This window comes from Lissotriton vulgaris, chromosome 3_1, assembly GCF_964263255.1.
Source record: "Lissotriton vulgaris chromosome 3_1, aLisVul1.2, whole genome shotgun sequence".
NCBI classification, from domain to species: domain Eukaryota; kingdom Metazoa; phylum Chordata; class Amphibia; order Caudata; family Salamandridae; genus Lissotriton; species Lissotriton vulgaris.
Window position 1 is genome coordinate 2101727452 of NC_141689.1, and position 22496 is coordinate 2101749947.

Genomic DNA, 22496 nt, shown 5'->3' on the forward strand with positions numbered 1-22496 from the left:
TAGCTCCAAGGGGCCCCCTCGGCACTGAACTCTGGCCGGGAGAGCTCCTGATTGAGCCCAGAGGGGGCCCCCCTAAGTACCATGCAGGGAGGCCCCCTCACTTTTTGTTACGTCAGTGGATTACAACAATGTTCAAGCATTATACTACTGGAAAAAATGGTATGCTCAAAGGCTTCTAAGCTACCCTCACAAACAGGTTGATTTCTTAAGTAAACAACCACACCATCCATCTTATGATGCTGGGATATAAGGCCCCCATCAATCATGACGCTTGGTGGCCCATATGTTTGGGTCCGTCCCCCTCCCCCGAAGGAGCAAATTAAAAGTCTGGGGGTGTGGCTTGATCCCACCTTTAGTTTTCAAGTTCAAGCCCGTAAGGTTGCCGCTACCTGTTACGGCCTTCTGAAGATCCTACGGAAGGTCCTGACCCTTCTTCCGTTCGAGACAAGACAGACCTGGTTCAGTCCTTGATCCTCTTGCGGCTTGACTATGCGAACGCGGTCTACTTGGGGGCACCATTAGGGACCATTAAGATACTCCAGTCAGTCCAGAACTGCGCAGCCAGAATGCTTATGGATGTCCCTAGACACAGCTCGACGAAGACGGCCATCCGGGCTCTACACTGGTTACCTGTTCAGGAAAGGATCCAGTTTAAGGCCTTGTGTATGGCCCACAAATCAATAATCAACAAGGGCCCTGCCATTCTGTGCCCTCTCCTGAGGCACCATCAAGGGCCCAGAGCTCTTAGATCCAACCACCGCAATTTGATCTCTGTCCCGAGGATCAAGCGTTCTCGTACAGGGGGCTGACGTTTTGCAGTACAGGCAGCAAAAAGTTGGAATCAGCTGCCCGATTACCTGCGGCTTGAGCCTAATCATTTACAGTTTAGAAAGCGGCTGAAGACCTTCCTGTTCTGCTGAGTGATTTGTCTGAGATGGGTCTAAAGCGGTGGGATGCCCCCGGGTAGCCAGCGCTATACAAATCTGAACTCATTCATTCATTCATTCATCCATTCCTGCTCTCCAGGTTTTTGTCAAGGTGGGTCACCCTTCGATACATCATGCCTTTGGAGAGACGAAGTTCAGGTATTGCATCTCCTAGGACAAGGACAAGACCCACCTCAAGGAAATGTGTAGAGGTTCTACCATTCTAAACCTTTGAAATGGGGAAACGGCCACTTCAACCCGGCCGTTTCCATCCGTAACCATACCCAAGCATGCATTACAACGCATGTGTGGTTACAGTGAATAGCCTTTACCACGCATACCTTTACTACGAGATACGTAGAAAAGGCATGTGTGCAAAAGGTAAAAAGAAAAAGGGGAGCTTGGAGGGGTCTTCCCCCGCCAAAAAAAAAACAACTTGGTTTTTAAAAGGGGACTTGGGGGGAAAAACAAACGCACCTGATTCTTTAAAAATATGAATCTGAAGAAAAAAATGTGGAGGCAATCGGCGTCGTTAGAGGAAACGGAAAGACACTTCAGTTTCCTATTAACAACATGAAACGTCACATCGGAAGTGCTTGGAGTGGAGCGGACTTGGAGAGGTAAGGGGGAATGAAGGGGTGGTGTTGGGCAGGGGAAAATATAAGGGTGAATTGTTAGGGTTAATAAATAGTGATCGGAGATATACTTTAACATAAAAATGCCATTAACATGCATACAATGAAAATCGTTGTAAAAGTGTGCGTGTTAAAGGCATTTTTGTGGTAAAGGATATACGCGGGGAAGGCATTCACGTTGTAACGCATGCGTGGTAAAGGCATGCGTTGCAACGGAATGCGTTGTAACGTCATACAACCCGGAAATGTACGTTTATAAATAGCTCTGTCCATTGCTGAGACATCTTAATGGTGAAGCACTGAATCAGAATAATATTAAACTACTTAATGCTTACTTTAAGTAGACTTGTGTCAGGAGACATCATGCTGGATGGTGTAGCAAAACAGGAGCCAAGAAGTGGCAGGAAACGGTTTTTTAGTATTTCAACACCAGAATAATGACCACCTACAGAAATAAAGAAATGCACATGTATTAGTAGATATCCTTGATTGGATGTAACAAGCAGAACTAGCTTAATCTAGGTATATTTTTCTTAACACAGGGTCATTACCATTACAAACAAGCTTAAAAAACTAGAAGCTAAGAATCCACAGGAAAATTGTTTTTATTTATTCAGATTTGAAATAATACTACAGAAGACCAAGTGCAATTATGATTACATTTAGCTGGTAAAAATCAAATGGGGAATGTGGAGGGTGGGACAAGAGAATTTCAACTCACCTAAGGAAGCTGTAAAGATTAGTCCCAGAAAGATATTATGCATATAGATGATCTCCTATAGATCCTTAACCAGATGTCAAGACAGCAAACAACAATAGGTCTATTTAAAGAACGTGATAAAATTAAGCATGTGACATACTACCTAGTGCTTCCACAAAAATCATCCCATCTGATATCATTCTACATTTTTCTTTGTGCAGCTCAGCCAACAAGAAGTCTTTATTTTACATAGAACAAATTAAAGTAGAACAACAGGCGGCAATGATATAAAGATGTTACTTTGAAAACTCATTACTGAAGATTTCTAACAGTAACTACTCTTTATGCTTGAGGGGGTAGCAATTGGCCGATGATTTTGAGTCACCTAGGAGTAAGTGCTATTCGAGCACTTACTTTGCAATAGTGCATGAGCCTGGTCAAAAGACGAATACAAAAATGAACATTAAAAATAAACCTGGGAAGCACAACAAAAAAGACTGAAGACTTAGAGCAGGGGTGATATGCATTGTTCTAACCCTCAGTAGTAAACAATATATATATGTGTATATATATATATATATATATACAATTTAGGATTGCAATGAGTGGCTTTCCCTGCCCACACACACATTAATACAAACCTCTGCCTGTGACTCTATGAATAACCAACAATTTAAGCCTAAGACTTTTCTCCAAATCATTGGCCAACGTAGGACTACACACAATGGGAGAAATCCATTAGTGAAAGTATTTCCCTTAAGTATTGTACGTGTGCTGTACTTTCACTCCTTCCCTTAAGTATTGTACGTGTGCTGTACTTTCACTCCCTGGATTGTTTTTTATTGTGTCTATCCTCTTGTCATATCTACTTCTAGTGCAAGGATGGCCAAAGTCTATAAACCAGAATCCTTCAAAGTTCAGTGGTTACAAATTTTGTTCTGCAAATGTAATTTCAACCAAAAAGTTAATTGTCGGAGTAATGATCAATGGTGTGCTCCTTCAAGGATTATACTTTAGGACTTACTTCTAAATCAGGCCCTAAGCCTTTAGAAGAAAACTTCTATCTTGATATATGTCAGACCTGCAACAATGATGAGCTGTAATGCTTCAGGTAGTTTAATAATTGTCTTGTTTATGTTATTTAAGCCACATAATATGAGAAAATAAATATGAGAAAATATCTTCTACGAGCCTTGAAGGCATGGGCACTTAAGTTAAAGTTGAAGAACAGAGGGTTCTCAGATAGGTACAGCTGAACCTGAGGGTACACATGCTGAAGATCAGACGAGCCACTTTAGATCTATGCCTGAGACGCTGCATACCCAAAGGATAATTCACCCACATAATTTGCAATTCTCCCTGGCTGAAGCACAACTGAGAGGTTGTGTCAAACCATTATACTGATTCTGGACACTAAATAGTGATCTGAACCCAAAGCTCCTTATTCTGAGCATCATGAATGAGGAAACTCTACCTATGTACCCAACACTACTATCACACCTAGCCTTGCAGGGTTGCCAGGTGAAGTATGGTTAGGTTGTTGGGTGCTAGGATTCCATGTCAACCTGAGCATTGAAAACAAAATATGAATTGGTAAAGGGGCCAAAAAAGTGTTGGATGAAGGCTGATGATGTCCCCGGAAGATTGAAAAGGTGTGAAGGCCCGGGAGGGAATTTAGGGTGTATGAATAAATCCTTGCTGATGAGTTGATGAATGACAAGCTTCACTTACCTATGATGATGTGTTAAATTCTACCCATATGGAACATCAGTAACTTAGAGTCTGCAGGTAGTTTCATGAGAAACCCAAGAAGAATGGACTTCAGATATACCATCTGCTTTCTGAAGTGACTGCAGTGTATGATGCGGTGTGGTGCTGTATATTTTGATTGAAATGCAAAGCGAATGGGGAGTGGCTTGGAGGGCAATGTGGCAGCCTGCCTGAATCCGGAGCTCCGCATCTCCCTGAGAGAAGCCAAGTAATAAAGCCCGCAATCAGCAACCGGGGACACAGGAAAACTACCGTCCCGACAAGCAGAATGTGCAGAGAAGAGGATTGAAAGTGAAGGGACACGGCTCGCTGAGGAAGTGAGGAGAAAAACACTGAAATCCGCCAGTGGCTACGAACTCCGCGATCCAAACATGGCGCCTGCCCACTGAACGCAGAGTCAGCTGACTTTATCACTGCGAGAAACCGAGTGCACTGGGCACGCAAGAAACTTTGGCAAACAAGGTCAGTGCAATAATTACTACCCCCGACCCCCCGCTGCCGCCCCCTCCCCGTTACACCCCCGGAGTCGAGGAGGGTAACCGGCAACGAACAAAGGAAAGCGAAACCGCAACTAGCACAGGGGGCCGCCATCTTAGGAAAGGGGAAGCAGCACCAAACAAAGAAGAGCGGGTAACGCAACAGGGCAAAAAGGTAGAAACGGTATTATACAAACAGACCTGCAGCCCAATGGCGCCTGCACAGTAAAACCCTCTTAACCCCCCTGAACTCCTGAGAGTCACGTGCGGCAGCGCAGCATGAACCACCCGGCACAGGAACAAAACTGAAACCGCAACCACGTACGCTCGCTGGGGGGCGCCATCTTAAGAAAAGGGGCGAGTCACAACAAGGAACAAAGCAAAAAGGTTCGCTCTAGGCAGTGCGGGGCAGGCGGACAAAAGCAACTAAGGCAGTGGTGAAGGGGGTGCAGCGCTGTTCACGCTAAATAAAGCGGAGGCCACCACCACGTGTGGTACGAGGTGCGAAGGCCTGAGTGCGATAATTGCGGTCAGCGATCCTGAGTGCCGGCAGAAAACCAATAGCAGCATAACAAGGGCGGTCAGAGGAAGTGTGTTAGCTCGGATATAGCCTGTGTTAACACCAAGCACTTCAGCGTACAACGGCAAAAACAGGAAGATGGTGCAGTGAACTTTAAAAGCCAGCGCTAAATGCAGAAGCAACCTCGTGGGCGCAGAGCGAAGAACTTCGGGCGCCCAGCAGAATCAAACGCGAAAACCTAAAAGCACATAAGAGTCAGGCTCCCTACAAACCTGGGGCATTCAACCATGCTCTAAGCAGTAAGAAAGGTGGCATCTGCAAGGTCAACTAGGTCAGCAGTAAAGCAACATGACCAGCAAGAAGGGAAAAAGATCCAGAAGAGACCATATGTAAAAGAGGAGCAAACAACATATACAAAGCACACAACCAAAGCTTCGTTTCGGGAGGATCTGCAAAGGATCAACAAAGAATCACAAGCCACGACAGCCAAGGGGTAAAAGAATCTGCCCACTGCGCAGAAGGAGGACAGAAGATTTGTACTAATACAAGCGAAGAGAGGTCTGCGGACTATGGCCGGGAACGAGTGGAAAATCCAACAGCAGCAGAAAACGAACAGAGGGTACTCCCTCACGGACTCACCCGTCAAGCAAAGAGCAGATATGAATGCCACACTTGACATGACTCTGAAAAAACTAGCTGATGTACATGACCTAGCCAAATCAACAAAACAGACTACAGATGCAATACAACTAGAGCTGACATCCACGCGGCGAACAACAGGCTGTCAGTGGTGGAACAGAGAGTTAGCGACTTAGAGGACGGAGACCAACATACTAACAAGGCCTTAGTCACCCTGACAAGGACCACTGCAATACTACTGAGACAGTCGGCGGAGCTGGATGATCGCAACAGAAGGGGTCATATAAGAATCCTGGGTGTTTTTGGAGGGAGAAGAAGACAAAGCAGGGTCCTGCATGGTCCTCATCGAGGAGCTGTTCCCCAAACTCACTAACGTCAAACTGGATCAACCTTTTGAGCTAGGCATACAGGGTCCCAGCCTTCAAAGTGTCAAACAGGACGGGCCCGCGCCCAATTATTTGCAAACAGTTGCGCTCACAACACACAGAAGCTATCTTTGGAGTGGCAAGGAAAAATCAAAACATGCAGTGGAACGTCACAAGATAATACTCACTCAGGACTACTCAAAAGCCACAGTGGACATAAGAAAGGGGTTCCCGGCCCAGAAAGACAAACTAAGAAAAGAAAATATCTTGTTCTCATTTGTGGGCGCCGCAAAATTCAAAATTACCAACAAGGGAAGAACACACTTCTTCAAAGATCCTAGAGAGCTGGGCAGATACCTACAAGGACCGACGCAACAAGAATTGGAAACTACACAACCAGGATCAAGCTAGAGAAGAGCATCGCCGGAGACAAGAGTGGAGTGAGCAGGTGGGACGCAGGAGACAGAGCCTCAACCAGGACAGCAACCGTATATACCTCAGATCAAAAACCCACCTCAGCCCTAAACAGATACAACAAAGCTACCTCAAGACAATGCGTCAGGACACATTAGAAATCTTCCTGCCCGCAAGACGGTGTAGAGTGTACTCACAAGGACAAACAGTATGCCACAAGACGAAGACAACGAGAGACTATAATCTGTTTACCTACATATCCTTTTGCTTTCATTTGCAGTTCGCGATAGGACCAAGGGGGGCTTATTAAGGAGGGGGAGAGAAATTGGGGGGGGAGCCCTATGAAAGACAAGAAAAGTACATAGCAACTGTGAAACTAGTCGATTGTGTTACGAAAATAGGAAGTAGGAGAATCCTATGAGTTTCCTTCTAGTATACAAACATAATACTCTCAGGGAGGGCGGAATGAGTATCTTGCAGTCGCACGTCCAGCGTGCAAGGTATTGGGATGGGGAGGGAGGGGGAAAGAGGGTGGTTGGAGGGGATGGGGGAGGGAGGGGGAGTTCCATGGTCATCTGTCTTGTTCGTCTAGTTCGTTTTGTCTGCACTGTCTGTCTCATTTATCTACTCTGACACATTCCATTCTCTCCACCCCTATCTACACCCTGCTAGCTTCATACCCGCATAAAAGCAGGAACACAGGAAAAAGGTCTGAGGTGAGGCAGGTCGGCACCAACGTGATGAAACATAGTGAGAGCCCACTGCTTCCACAGGAAACACTAGCAAAACAAAAGGGCAAGACCATAGCACCCCACAGGGGGAGAGGGAGAGGAACAGTGACTCACACACACTATAAGTTATGACACAGATTAACAGATCCTCTTAGTTAGCAAATCTTAAGATAGTCTCCCTCAGTGTGAAGGGCCTCGACCACCTGGTCAAGAGGAAAAAGATCCTAGACAACCTAGCTAAGACCAAAGGGTACGTCATATTGTTACAAGAAACCAAGCTATCCCTTGAGGACGCAGCAAGAGTCAGGGAAAGATGGATAGGACAGTTAGCCTGCTCACCGGCGACAGGGAAGAAACGAGGAGTGATCACGCTGATAAATAAAAACTTGAAGATAAGCAAGTCCCCAAAACGACATGACGGTGCTGGCAGGTGACTTTAACTTAGCACTAGGCTACACCCTGGACAGAGAATCGCAGGCAAACGCCCTCCCACCAGCCTCACAAAACATTCTAAAGAGCATTTGCAACAGATTTAACCTGAAGGACTCATGACGACTACAACACCCCGCCACCAGAGATTACACCTTTTACTCCAACCCGCATAACTCCTACAGTAGAATAGACTACATCCTAATCTCAGGCTCACACACCCACTTAATAGAACACTCGGAAATAGCGGCTAGAACAATCTCAGATCACTCATGCACCAGCTTACAACTGGTGGGAAGACACAACGAGAACCTCACCCGCAGGTGGAGGTTTAACAATGAAGTTATGGCAAAACAAGAAGACAAGGTCAGAATAGAGCAAGCCATTAAAGACTACATTAGACATAAGACTATGTGGGACGCGCTTAAAGAGACAGTCAGAGGGACACTAATAGATATCAAGGCCAAACGTAATAAGAAAGCGAAGATACACCTAGACCAACTAGAAAAAGATATCAAATATCTAGAGGCAACCCACACCAAAGACACAAGGAATTCTAACCCCCTAAAAGAGCTGACGAAAAAAAAAAATCTGAATACAACAAAATCCTGAGTGAAAGGGCTGGGCTGTGGATAAACAAATACAAAGAGATTAATCTATGCGAGGCCAACAAAGCACGGAAAATCTTAGCGTCGTACCTGAAACGCAAACAAAGACAACACACCATCTCATCCATCACTGACTCACATAACAACACACACACTCAGCACAAGGACATCCTACGTACGTTCTATGAGTTCTACCAGGAACTCTACAAAAGGGCCGAAACACTAGACCAGGACGGTTGCACCGGATTCCTGGACAGGCTAAGCCTTCCTAAAATAACATACGAGGAAGCACTGACACTAGGACGGGAGATAAACACAGTCGAAATTGAGATGGCGATTAAGTCTCTTAAAGACGAGGCGCCGGGCCCAGAGGGATACATGGCCTCCTTCTATAAAAGTTTTCAAACAAACCTACTCCCAACTATGAAAAAAAGTTTTCAACCACTGCGAGGGAGTGGGAGCGGTGTCAAAGTCCATGATGGAAGCAAACATAATAGTTATCCCTAAAGAGGGTAAGGACACACAACGACCCCAAAACTACAAGCCCACCTCACTCATCAATCTGTGCCAAGATCCTAGCCGTAAGGCTCAACACGGTACTCCCTCAACTGATAAGCAATTCACAAGTAGGATTCCTAAGGACACGTATGTCACAGGATAACACAAGACTCCTGTGCCATGTTCTCGAACAGTCCTCCAAGTCTGACAAATCAGCTGTGGCAATCAAACTAGACGCAGAGAAAACGTTTGACAGTGTGTCCTGGCACTTCCTTGAACAGTGCATGCAAGCGTACAATCTGGGAGATAAGTATACGCGGAAAGTGATGGCACTGTACGCAAACCCCTGTGCGCAGATAGCTATCAATGGGACAGTCTCAGAACAATTCACCCTTCAGCGAGGGACAAGGCAGGGATGTACCCCGTCCCCGGCGGTGTTTTTACTGGAGTTGAAACCCCTGATCAGAGATATTGTAGCCAATAGAGAAATGAGGGGGGTCTCCATCAACGAGGCCACAGCCAAACTAGCAGCTTATGCAGATGACATTCTCATAGTCACAGAGAACCCCAGGTCCTCTATCACTGCCCTCATGGAATCCATTGGTAAATACTCAGCCCACTCCGGCTATAAACTAAACAGAGACAAATCGAAATGTATACCACTTAACATCCATACCATCAGAGAGGTACTAGACAACTCAGGACTAGCCTGGCAACCCGGGTTCATCAAATATCTAGGGATTCAATTCGGCAAAATCCTCAAAACCACACTCGACCAAAATAAGAAACTAACCCTAGAAAAGATAAAAAAGCTCCTGGAGTCCTGGTCGCCCAAATTCATAACATGGTAGGCAAAGATAGACACAATTAAGATGATGATCACCCCGGTGATCAACTACCTTGCGGGAATGCTTCCACTTACACTCACAGATGAATTCACCCGAAAAACGGACAAGATGATTAACAAGTTCCTATGGCAAAACAAGAAGCCGGAAAAAATTAAGACTAGATATGAAACTAGGTGGTCTAAATTTGGCATATTTCAGAACATTCCAGACTGCCTTTATAGCGAGACAGGGAGTCTACTGGATCCTGCCCAACCAGGTTTACACGCTGGTCTGGCTCATGATTGAGAAAGCCATACTCAACAATCTCGACCCAATAACACTCCTCACCACAAACAAACAGACACAAAAAGATAGCCCTATATTTAAAAACACTAGAAATGCTCTGCTTAAGGTAGAACAAAAACTGGAACACAGCGTTAAAAATTCTAACTGGGAATCTCTGTGGACAAACTCAAAGATAAAATATAAGGGGAAACCCCTAGCCATAGACTCATGGAAAAGATTAGGGATCTCATACCCAGCCCAGCTGAAAGAAGAGGGAAGCCCCTAAACCTTCAACATGCTAAAAAAACGACATAACCTACCAGATATAGAACTCTACAACTTCCTCAAAATCAGAACAGCCCTAACCAAATAAAAAATAGCAAGATACATCCAGTATATGTATATGTATATGTAGAATCTGAACAAAGTGGGACACCTACTCCACCCCAGCTGCTCCAAGCTCAACAACAAGACAACCAGTTACTGGGAATCACATCTAGACACCGCACTCAGTGAGCAAGAAAGACACACCCTCTGGTTGTCCCCATCGAAAAATATGATCTCCCGGCGTAGGCTCAGACAAAATTCTGGCTTCTGCACAAGACCTACTGGACCCTGGTTTGCTTAGCGGCTCTGGGTATGAGGGAAAACGACCGCTGCTGGAACCTTGGGGGACGGGGGGGACCTGCCACACCTCATCTTCTACTGCACAAAGATCAAAAATGTTGGAAAAAAATATTAACCTTCTTAAACAAAGCCTTAGGGTGCACATTTAAAGAAGAGTTTGCCTCACTCACCACCGCATTTATAACATCTGACCTTGACACGCAACAGGACAGAAACCTCCTAGATCTCCTTCTAACGGCAGCAGTCAAAATAGTACTCATCAAGTGGAAAGACACCTCCAAAGCCACCTTCAGGGGGTGGCTCAACTGGGTGACATACCTTAGAGGAGCCGCCATCATGGCCTTACGTAACACACCATGGAGAAAACCCAACAGGGGTATGTGGGCATCCTTGGACAAGTTCCTAAATCCCTTACGAACCCCCAAGAAAATGCTAGTCAGAAAAAGTCAAAGAGCCCATCACCACACACCCAATAGACCAGGATATCCCCGAAACTCTTCTCTCTTTCCCCCCTCTTTCTTTTTCTCTCAGAGTAGACAGTTGGACAGGGGGCCGATCAAGCATATACTTTGTTTCAGTCCGACCAGCCTGATGGTTACCCCCAGCACAAAGCGCCAATGATTATATGTTATATGTTATATGTGGGATTGAAGTAATGCAGGGACGTTCAAGCTTATGTGCTCTAAGAGTAAACTGTACCAACAGCAGCTAAGCCACATAGCCTGTCACCACTGTATGGACAATGCGATGATGACAATGAATCTCTTAGGGAGAAGAAGAGGGCTTTACGTAAAGTGGAGAGAGCTTGGCGCAGAGCCTATAATATAAATGCTCGGAGTTGTTACATACAGGAACTAGCGAGCTATAAAAAGGCGATTACATCTAGGAAGGCTGAATTTTATGAGGAGAGGATTGTTACAGCTAAGGATCCTCAAAAAGAAATCTTTAGAGTCCTAACGGAACTCAGGAAAACCAAGGAGCAGAGTCCGGAGTTCACACAAGAGGACTGTCAAAAATTCCAAGATTTCTTTTCCAGTAAGATCACAGACCTCATATCGGAAATTGCTCTCACCCCCACGTTTGACTGCCCCCCACAGCCCACTCCAGCCAAGAAGCCAGTGGACATCCCACTAACCACTTTACCCTTGATTACGAAGGATAGGCTGACACTGCTCCTGGGACGGGTTAAGTCGGGCTCCCAGGCTGACCCATGTCCACCAGAAGTGTTCAAACTGGCAATGCCGGGTATAGAGGAAGAGGTTTTGACTCTCCTTAACGCATCTCTACAACTAGGACATGTTCCGTTGGCCTTTAAGGAGGCCCGGTTGATCCCCCTGCTAAAATAAACGGGGGCTGATGTGAAATGCCTGAAAAACTTCAGGCCAATTTCCCAAATACCATTCCTGGCCAAAGTAGTAGAGCAACATGTACTCTCTGATCTTGCTGACCATCTGGAGAGGAATGCCTTGTTGGAACCGAATCAGGCTGGGTTTCGTGCTAATCATAGCACGGAGCTAGAGATGCTGTCCATTCTGGATGAGCTGAGGAATAGGGCAGACAGAAAAATTCCAGGTGCCCTGGTGTTGTTAGACCTCTCCGCGGCATTTGACACCGTTTGTCATAAACAACTATTGTCGCGGTTGAGGGACTTCGGCATTCAGGGCACAGCACATGCCTGGTTTGCTTCCTTTTTGCAAGGGAGGACGCAGAGAGTACAGCTCGGAGACTTGTTCTCCACTACAACATCGATTACCTGTGGAGTGCCGCAGGGGTCCGCCCTTTCACCCCTTTTATTCAATATTTATTTACAGCCTCTGATCTCACTGCTTAATCAGATGGATTGCCAGGTCTACAATTACGCTGACGACACCCAAATTGTCATCCAAATAGAGGACGAGCCAGGTGCGTTTGCGAGATTACAAAATATTCTTAAGCACACAGCCAATTGGATGTCCATGAATTCGCTAAAAATCAATCCTGACAAGACCGAGGTGTTGCCAATCACTATCGTAGGCAACCCATGGAATGATGGCTTCTGGCCAAGAGAACTAGGGACACCCCCAGAACCAGCGGCGGCAGTAAAAAGCCTGGGCATTCATGTGGATGGCAAGCTATCCATGCAGAAACAAGTCACTGCGGTGGTGGGAACCTGTGTTGGCCTTCTCCGACAACTAAGAAAAATCTCTTCACTATTGCCTTCTCAACTTTGAGGCGCGCGGTCTCCGCTATGATCTTAGCGAGGCTGGATTATGGCAATTCGCTATATATAGGCCTGCCTCAAAAACTTCTGGACAAGTTGCAAGTTGTCATGAATGACGCTGCAAGGCTCATCTTTAAGAAACCGAGGAATACGCATGCCTCCCCCTCATGCGTGAGCTGCACTGGCTGCCAGTGAGGCAGAGGGTACTGTTTAAAGGGCTCTGCATTGCACACAAATCCTTATACGGAAAGGCGCCAAGGTATCTGAAGGCCCGCCTGACTTCCTATAGGCCTGGTAGGATGTTAAGATCGTCAGAAGCTACTCTCCTCACCCAACCACGTTTTAGGCTGGCCACAGTTGGTGGCCGCGCTATCTCTAATACCCTTCCAGCAGCCTGGAACAAGCTACCAGTGGAATTACGGAAAGAAACCAACCTGCTGTGCTTTCGGAAGAAGTTAAAAACTGTGCTCTTCCAACAAGCTTGGGTGGGGCTGTAAATTCTCGAATGGCCCTCTGAATGTCTGCTGTGCGTACCTGACAAAGCGCTTAGAGACCCCTGGGTTATAACGCGCTATACAAATCGAAATAAATAAATAAATAAATTATATGCTATTTGTCATATGTTGTAAGTGTAAAAACCAATAAAAAAATATTTTTTTTAAAGAAATGCAAAATGAATACAAAAATATATATATTTTTAAAAGAACAGTTGCACCAGGCCAACAGTGTGAATGAGTGAGAGAATGGTAGCTTTTAAATGCAGGTGGAGTTGAAATAAAGATTAAAACTGTTGGTAATTTGGAAATAGGAAACTGCAGATTATGGGTTTCTGCGATACTAATGTTCACTCACACCAACAATGTTACCCTAAATTTGAATGTGTTGAGGTGATAACCTGAAAAGAATATTAACCTTACAAAGGCCCTCATTCTGGGTGTTTCTGAAGAGTAGGTGCTATTTATTGTAGCTGATGAAATCCAACACTGTGGCATTGAGAAATTATCGGGGTAAATACAGAGCACCTATTCCGAGTTTATGGGAAATAACATGTGGATTTTGGCTTTTAATTCCCCAAAATCCATGTTACAATAAATATAGTATTTTTTTCCTCTGTTAAATTACGTCCGATTTTAGCCACCGAAATTAAAATATAAAAATATTTAATACACTCGAAAACACCACCCACCTTGGAATTTTAACCTCTGTACAAACAGGGATTTGTGCAGGACTCGGAAAACACCGACCACTCATAATCAATGCCTTAGAGTTTGTTTGTGGAAGTGGTGTGCGGCTTTGTACACAGCTATTAAAGTGAGGCTGGGTGTGCCAACAGGATACTTTGTTCAACAGGTGCAACGTGAAGGTCTCTAAAAGCATATCCAACATTGCCAGACGCCACAGACAAATCTTGTATGAAAATCCTCACGAATTGCAGTTTATGGATTTGTGTTTTGGAAAACCAACCTACAAAACACTGTTGCGTTTATTTGTGATGATGCATAGGGGATATTGATTGGCACTCTCTTCAAGAAGCTTAAAAGGACAAATGGGTAGTGTAGATTTTTTTGTTAAAGAAAGTTTATAGATTGGAGTAACAGTGAATTAAGGATCCACCCTACGATGGTGAGAAGGACAACAGTATGGCGCTGGTGCTACCTCCAGGTTGACATGTGTGCCACCAGACCACTCTCTAGGGCACTCCTGTATCTCAGAAACCCCTGGCATTCCCTCTTTCAGTGCTGTACTTGCAAGGAACTGGGGAACGAATCTTTGGGTGCTGTAGATGTTCAGGAATGGCTGTGGGCTAAATCCAGGTATGGGAACCCTGAGCAATTAACCCTGTGGCTACCAACCCATGACTCACAGATGCAGAGTAGCAGGAACCCTTCTTCCCATCCCCAGTTGTAGTGAGGGATGAGAGGCTTTAAGGGGAAATCCCCATGAATTCTTAAGGCCTGGAGAGGTGGACGTTTCTGTATAAACTAGCAACTACTATTGTAAACCTTTTGGTGCCTTGTATAGTATAATAATCCTGCTTTCCCCGGTGTGTGTTGATGCGTTACAATTTTCACCACAAAAAACCATTAAAATACTGCTCTGACTTTAAGATACTAAAGGGATTCCCCAATTAGCCCGTCATGCAAAACCATCTTGTCTATGCATTTACAAGGCGACTCTTACGGCACTTGGTTACATTTGTCAAATCTGATGTTCACCCTTACAAACTGTCGATTTCCGCATCTCAAAAGAAAGCTGGTAAATGCATATATTGATGACACCATTGCCTTCTCACCTTCCCGAGAAACTGCGTTAAGAATTGAAATAAGTTGCCCTTGAACTTTCGAGCTGAGTTCCATCAGTTCACAGCACTGGCTCAAATTTTCGTCGCATGTGTTATTCTGTAGGTGAGACAGATAGAGAAAATATTATATACATACCAACATAACGTAATGCTAGAAAAAAGAAAATGCAAGCAACAGAACAGGGGGAACACCACAACAATATTTCAATGTTATTAACCTTAAAAAAACGGGTACTCAATTTATTTTTAAATGTATTTTTGTAAATTAACAGCTATATAATAAAATGTATTGCAGCATTCGCTCTTATTGGGAAGTGCAGCGCCAAGAAAAACAACACAATGGAAGAAGAAGAAAAAATAACTCTGTGTGTGATTTGCTGCTGTAATAGTAAGCATGCACACACCCACTCAATGTGGAAATTGAGTTAGTGTAGAGGCAACACATAGCCTCCACCCAAACAGCTCCAGCTCCTCAGACATGACAATTGCTGTTAGCTACTACTGCTGACAAGGCAGAAAGGAAAGAAAGAAGGGGGGGGATTATCAGTGTGTTCCCACACTCAGAAATGACCTCTATCTGATAATGCAGAAATTATTTTTAACAAACTTTGTGGAAGGCAGAATTGATGCCTATGAGTAGAATCCTTGAAAGAAAAGTCCATGACACACCATAAATGTCTTTCACTGCAGTAGAAGGTGTAAATTATGAAATTAGGAATCCCACAGTGCGCGTGCAGTCATATACCTCCCAGTGATGTTTAGCGCATACTTGCCAAGTGTCCTTTTATGGTGTGTTTCTCATCACATGCACCTCATACTGGTCGTGGCAAGAGCAAAAGGTATCTCAGATTCGATGTCTTTTCAAAACATTGCGTAGTGTTTCCAAGTCATGCTTGCACATAAAAGCTAAATGTTATTACTCTATAAATATTCTCATTATCAATGTTCTGCCTATGATCCTGCTCTGTAGAATAACAGCATCCACAGATTTCCATTTGCAGCCTAGGTTTCAACATCAAAACTGCTTGACCATTGCATGTAAAGTGAACGCATTACAGGTTTATTTGATTTCAGTCAAATCTATTCACCAATATACACTACAGAAATTATATTAAAATGAGGTAACTGTATGTTTATTACTTGAATGCGTGCTTAGATTAGTAAAATATAAGCTCTCCAACACTAAACTCATGACCACGTACAGATGTGTAGGATTTGTCTCTGAAAGGCAAACTCATCAGATGCTTTTTTACATGTCTACATTCTAATGTCTAATGCTAATGGCTGATCTGTCGTGGCGTGTGCTCAACAAAAGTCATACATAAGCAATCTGGGAACCACAGTAAAAGACACAAAGCACCCTTTATTCTAGAAACTATTCAAATAAAATACAGAGCTATCTATTTTATTGGCTGCTCTACTGTTAACCAAAAGAGCTTGAACCCAGCAACTGAAATATGATCAGGGTTTTTCCTCAGACCCAGTTCGAGGTCCACTCCACTGTGGGGGCTGAGTCTATTTACCATTGATGTCCTAGCTCCTGGCTTACGATGGGCAAAGTACACCACAACAACACTTGACTCTCAGGGCACTGAAGAGGTGAGTGGTTAGACTTAGCACTCAACCTATTCTTGCTCGAGTCCTAGCTTAGTGGCTACTTAGTCTAGGAATATTATCTGCAGCTTCTCTAAGGCTCCAGGAAGGTCAGACCCACTGTTTTGTCTGGAATGCTGCAGCAATCAGGAGGTCTCAGCTGTTAAGTGCAAGTCCTTATCCGTCCCGCTTTCCTTCAGAAGTGCAAAAGACACTCAAATGATAGACGGAATGCAAAACAAATCAAACATTCACCCCCAGTCTAGAGATCCAGGTTAAATCCATCGTTCTTTTGCTCACCATGCCACCCCAGTTTAGACCAAGCCATATGAAATATAGGCTTGACCCTGCTCCTCATGGAAACAGTCCAGACCGAACTGCCAAGTCAGATCCTCCCAGTACCAGAAACAAGCATCCTGGGACCAGTTTTGAGGTATTACCCCTCATCAGATAGGCTAGCTTGAATCCAGTGGCACTGTGAACCCTGGACACACGTCCGGGCATACCTGGCGTATCTTGGATGAGAAAGCAAAAGACATACAAATTATGGATGGAATGCAGAACAAAACAAACATTCACCCCCAGTCAGCGATCTGGGTTAAATCGATAGTTCTTTTGCTCACCTTGCCACCCCAGTTCAGACCCAGCCATATGCAAATCAGTCTTGACCCTGCTCCTCATGGAAACAGTACAGCCTGAACTGCCAAATCAGGTCCTCCCCGGACCAGAAACAAGCATCCTAGGGCTCAGTGCCGGTCCTAGGCCTTCTGAGACCCCGGGCGAAAGGGAAGATGTGAGGCCCCTCCAAGTGACATCACAGAAAGTGACTTCGCAGGACTTTTGATCTTAGTTATTTGGCATCAGTGAATAGTGCTTCATGTCACCTTAATGAGTTCTAATTACATCTAGTCCTCCTTGGATTGTTGGAGCTGACGCCCCTTGACTCTCAATGATGAATAATGTAAAATTGCCTTCCTCCATTTTGAGCTGATGGACAAAAATCAGATACTTTTGTAGAACAGTGGAGTAAGGTGTAGCCTTGCATATGTCAGTTGGCAGGTCATTCCTTTGTAGAATTTGTCTTGTCTCACTATACAGAAGATTTGTACTCTTTAGTCTAATGTCAACTTTCTCATGCCTTAGAGCTTATTACAAATGTTATGGCTGGTGTTTAGGCCTTAGACTAGGCATTTGTCGATTTTCAGTAAACATGAGAAAGTAGAATGCAACAAAGCTCCCAAAGAGTTGATAAAGCCAGCAGACTATATTGTACAATTATGATTTAGGAAATAGCTAGCATCAAAGGAGGAAAGGCCCGGTGCCCCATAAATCCATAGCCCGTCAGAGCTGCTCGATGCATGCCGGAGATTAATTACACATTGTTCTTCTCAGCATCGATCGATCTTTAGACGACATTTTAACTTAAGTTAAGTGTGTAATAATATATAAATACGATGGGTTGAACTGAAGCAAGCAGGTCTCTTACCTTAACATAGACAGTCTGACTCAACACACGGACTCAACGAGGAGGAGATCGGGGCCCCGCGACCCGGTCCACGTCGTCCGACTCCTGCCTGCAGCTCTGCCCTGCCCACGCCGCCCGCCGCCCGATCAGAGTTAGTAAGTGACTGACTGACTGCCAGTGCCAGGTCACGTATGGCGTGTGCGCATGCTGAGTGCGTCACACTGAGCGGGGGCTGGCCATAAAAATCATGTCCAGGGCAGTCATTGGTAGCGCTTTCGCGCGCTACCAGATTGACGGCCCTGGGACCCACTGCCACTGTCACCTGCATGAGGAAGAAGATTCAAGGCCGGTGACGCCGGCGTCACGTCAGTGGGACGCAGTCACGCAGAGACCCTAGGTGAAGTAAGAGAAGAGGGGGCCCAGGGGGCAGTGATGCCTAATGAATAATGGCTGGCTGAATCACAGAGGAGAGAAACCGCAGCTATGAAGAACGTGCATGAGCAACATGTCAGCGCCGGTGCAGGGGCCAGAAATCAAGGGACCCAGAAGGACTTATCCATGCCGACGGATGAAAGCAGCGGAGCAACAGCCGGACAAAATGGTAGATGCCAAGAGGGAAAACCAAAGTATGAATGAACTTTAAAATCAAAATATGGACGCACTTTAATACCAAAATAAGAACGCACTTTAAAACCAAAGTATGAACGCACTTTAATGCCAAAATATGAACGCACTTTAAAACCAAAATATGAACGCATTTAAAACCAAATTATGAACACATTTGAAATGCCATTTAAAAGTGGTAAACACAGGCAGGAAATCTCAGCTAAAGAGGGTCTCTCCAAGGAGCCACGGCCCAAATGAGTGCGGGCCGACACGCAGTCTACGAGGCCAGGGGTGGCTCTGAAACACCCCGGCATGGGTTGTGGCAGAGATATGCACCCTGGCTGTCATTGGCATCCTAGCAGCACGGCATTCTGCCAATGGCATGGCCTCGTAGTGCTTTTGACAACCTATTGATTCGCTCATGAATGAATGAACTAGTTGACTCATGTAGCGCAACAAATGCGTGGAGGCTTTTTGGCGCTGTGAGAGCAGAGAGGGAGGGACTTCATTTACTGGCTGAAAAGCCAAAATGTTAATGACTTCCTAAACACTGAGAGAGAGGCAGCAGTTTTAAAACTTAGCGGAGATGATTCCATGGCACCATGGTTACCATTACAGACTGGAGCCCGATTCAGCCACGGAGGAGGTGGTGCACGCATTGCGTTCTGGTGAAATTCCTGGTCTGATCCAATTCAGTGAGGCGTGGGTGTATGCAGGGTCGGACTGGGACACAAAAACAGACTCGGGCCCTAACATAGAAGTGGTCCCTGTTAGTAAATCAGTCAGCTAAAATAGTGTCCCATGGTTGCAAACTGAGGCAGTTTTGAACCAGCAGCGTAACACAAAGTGATTCCCATCCCCGCAGAATGTGATGTGGGGTCCCCAAACAGCTGAAACCCACCCCCACACACGGATGCACTGCCTTGATTACCGTACAGGCCAGTCCGACCCTGGATGAATACAGAGAGAGCTCTTAGAAGTCTCCTCTCGCACTTTCTTTGCAGCCAGCAGACACCACAGAAATGCCGATTGTACTGTACGTGCAACAGAGTGTGGAGAACGAGGCCTGGCTGGTAACTGCAAATAAACACACACACACTCGATATTATTGGACGGAAGAATGCACTGTGCTGTGCTCACTGCGCAGCGCTTTTCCCCATCATCATTTATTTATTCCCGCAACTGCGGGGCCGGCGGCGGGGGCCCCCTGAGCGCGAGGCCCTGGGCAGCTGCCCATACCGCCCATGGCTAGGACCGGCCCTGCTAGGGCTAGTTTCGGGGTATCACCCCTCATCAGCCAGGCTAGCTTCAATCCAGTGGCACAAGTTCTGCTATATATGTAATTCCGTAAAATGCTGAGGGATCCTTTGAAAGTACTAGACGAATGGTCTATGAAATCTGGTTCAAATGAGAGGACTACCTGCAAATTTTGAACTGTGCCTTAATACCAAAGGCCGATCTATGTATTTCCCAAAGGTATCTACAATTCTCATGCAAATTATACAGGAAAAAATGGGAAATTAAGGAAAAGGTATCACAATAAAAAACAAATTTGCTATTTTCCTAACCCTTCCCATGTGAAATACACATCAAGCATCTACATTCGGAAAATACAAGTCAGCAATGTACGTGAATACAATAAACATTCACATCCGCTTTACAGTTCATGAATGTGTAGGAAGGGAAAGTACATAAATACATCAAATACTCATAGGGCCTTATTATGACTTTGGCGGAGTGTCAGCGGGCCGCCACATCAGCGACCCACTGCCACACCGCCAAATCCATAATGCGACCAACCGCCGAATTCCGAAAGGAATCCAGTTCGGGGGGTCCTGCAGCTGGCCCATGGCGGCGCAGTGTTAAGGCTCATATGGAAGCCTTAGCAAGGCACTACAATGGGAACGCCATTGAACTGGGGGTGCATGCAGACAAGAGAGCTCAACATGTGCCCCCCTGCATGCAACCCCTGGTCCAGAGGCACTATGGGCCCAGTAGGGCCCCTTTTGCTTCTTCACTGCCACACTTTTCATGGCGGGCTCACCGCAATGAAAACTGTGGCAGTGGGTAAACTCCAAATATGCTTGGTGGTGTACGCATATTAGGGGCCTCACACTGCTGCAAGTGATAGAGGATCCCTGGCGGCAGCAGCGCTCCCATGGCAGCCAGGCCACCCAACTTGTTATAGGGCGGTTGAACCACTGGTGCTGCGGTAGCTGCACCACCAACGTTGTTTTGGCTGTCCATCAGACCGTCAAACTTAAAATAAGGCCCAAAAACTACAACTATGCACTGGTGAAAACTATATGTATCTAGCACAAAATGCTGGTCAGGAATTCCAACCATTTCGTCCAGTGTCTTCTCGAATTGTTAATTATTATAGCAGCGTGGCCTTGCTATGCATAAGCCAAATCCTGTGTTGTTAACTCTCTTGAGGTCCCTAGTGAGCATCATAAATTTTGAAGATATGGTAAATCCACCCTACCCATAATGCATTGCATGGAAGACAGTACCACAGTAAATTCAATATATACAATAAGTAGCTTTGAAATGTGACAAACAAATTATTATATTAATTCTGGATTAGGTTGTACTCTATGTGGAGCTTATGAAACGAAATTTATAGAAGGTCTAATATAAATGTGAGATGTGCTAACGAGTAAAGTAACCACTGCCAGCCATGTTTAGGACCAAGTGCGTTTCCTGTCTGAAGGCCTTTAAGAAAATAGCGCCTGGGGCTTTACATGGACAATAGGCAGAACCATAGAGAGCAGAAAGCTTATATGCTACAGAAAACAAACGCACTGACGTTTGCCTTAAGGACTCTAGCAAAAAAACTGAAGGGGCCATCGTATAAACCCTTGCTTGCAGGGATACCGGCTAAAATGCTTCCAACATTAACATACACCAGTATTGTGCTACACTGTAAAGATTCAGAACTATTGATCAAACTAATAGTCTCAACATATAAAAAGGTCTTTCAGATACATCAGTCCGCATCCCCAGCGCAGGTTAGACTCAAATTTGGTTTAATAAACAAAAAGGGTGGTTGTATGCAACAATTAAGTTATGGTACCGAATGAAACAAAACAAAGCAGACTTCGTTTTGAACCAAGCCCTAAGGGCTGAATTAGAAAATGAAAAAAAAAATCACCTTATAATCAATATCTCAAGAGGGCCGGCAAAACAGTCATTTCACACTTAGGAGGGTGCTACCACTCCTCCCCTACTCTGCCGCCCCACCCGCCCCATCACGCAAAGCTGCTGCAGCAGGGGGACAAAATAAACTGATAACAACATTACGTTATCATTTTATTTTTTTCCATTCTTTTACTGCTTCAAAGCAGTGAGGTGACGCACCTCCATCTTAGCAGATGAGCCGCCACTGGCTGCTATACGAGAATCTAATTGTAGCAAGGTACACCAAAACCGTGCTGAACTGTATAGTGTTGTAAATGCATTTATAGAGAGATCAATGAGCCTGATGAAGTGCTAAAGTGCACAGGTGTACAACTATGACTGAAACTTTAGGCAGGTTTTGATCTCATTAATAAGATGCAGTAGAGGACTTAGGGTTACTTTGGAAAGGATTCTTCTGTTACTGGTACAATACATTGAATGCCCTCTGCCTGGGACATTTATCCAAAATTAACATAGAGAACTTGTAGAGATTTACAAAGGAGAGTACATCATAGCCAACACGGTTTAAGCAGGATTACACATCATTGAAAAACTTGTAAAGTTAGGTTGTCATCACTCAGAGTGGCTTGTGGTAGTAGCAGGTGTCCAACGCCGACAACTGCGAGGAAACACACCTCTGAGAATAACACTGCTCATCCTGGAACCTGCTGAGTAGAATTTTAATTAGTCAAAGTCACTT

The 22496-nt window shown here is 45.0% G+C and overlaps 1 protein-coding gene across 1 annotated transcript in view; it reads right to left on the reverse strand.

Annotated features, from left to right (window-relative positions):
• SPATA18 (spermatogenesis associated 18) overlaps positions 1-22496 on the reverse strand; it is a 193995-nt gene that overhangs the window by 144587 nt on the left and 26912 nt on the right. The window contains exons 2-3 of the mRNA XM_086962653.1: positions 14944-15049; positions 1897-2006 (exon numbers count right to left, since the gene is read on the reverse strand). Of these exons, the coding sequence (XP_086818779.1) occupies positions 1897-2006; positions 14944-15049 (216 nt within the window). The remainder of the gene's footprint in view (positions 1-1896; positions 2007-14943; positions 15050-22496) is intronic.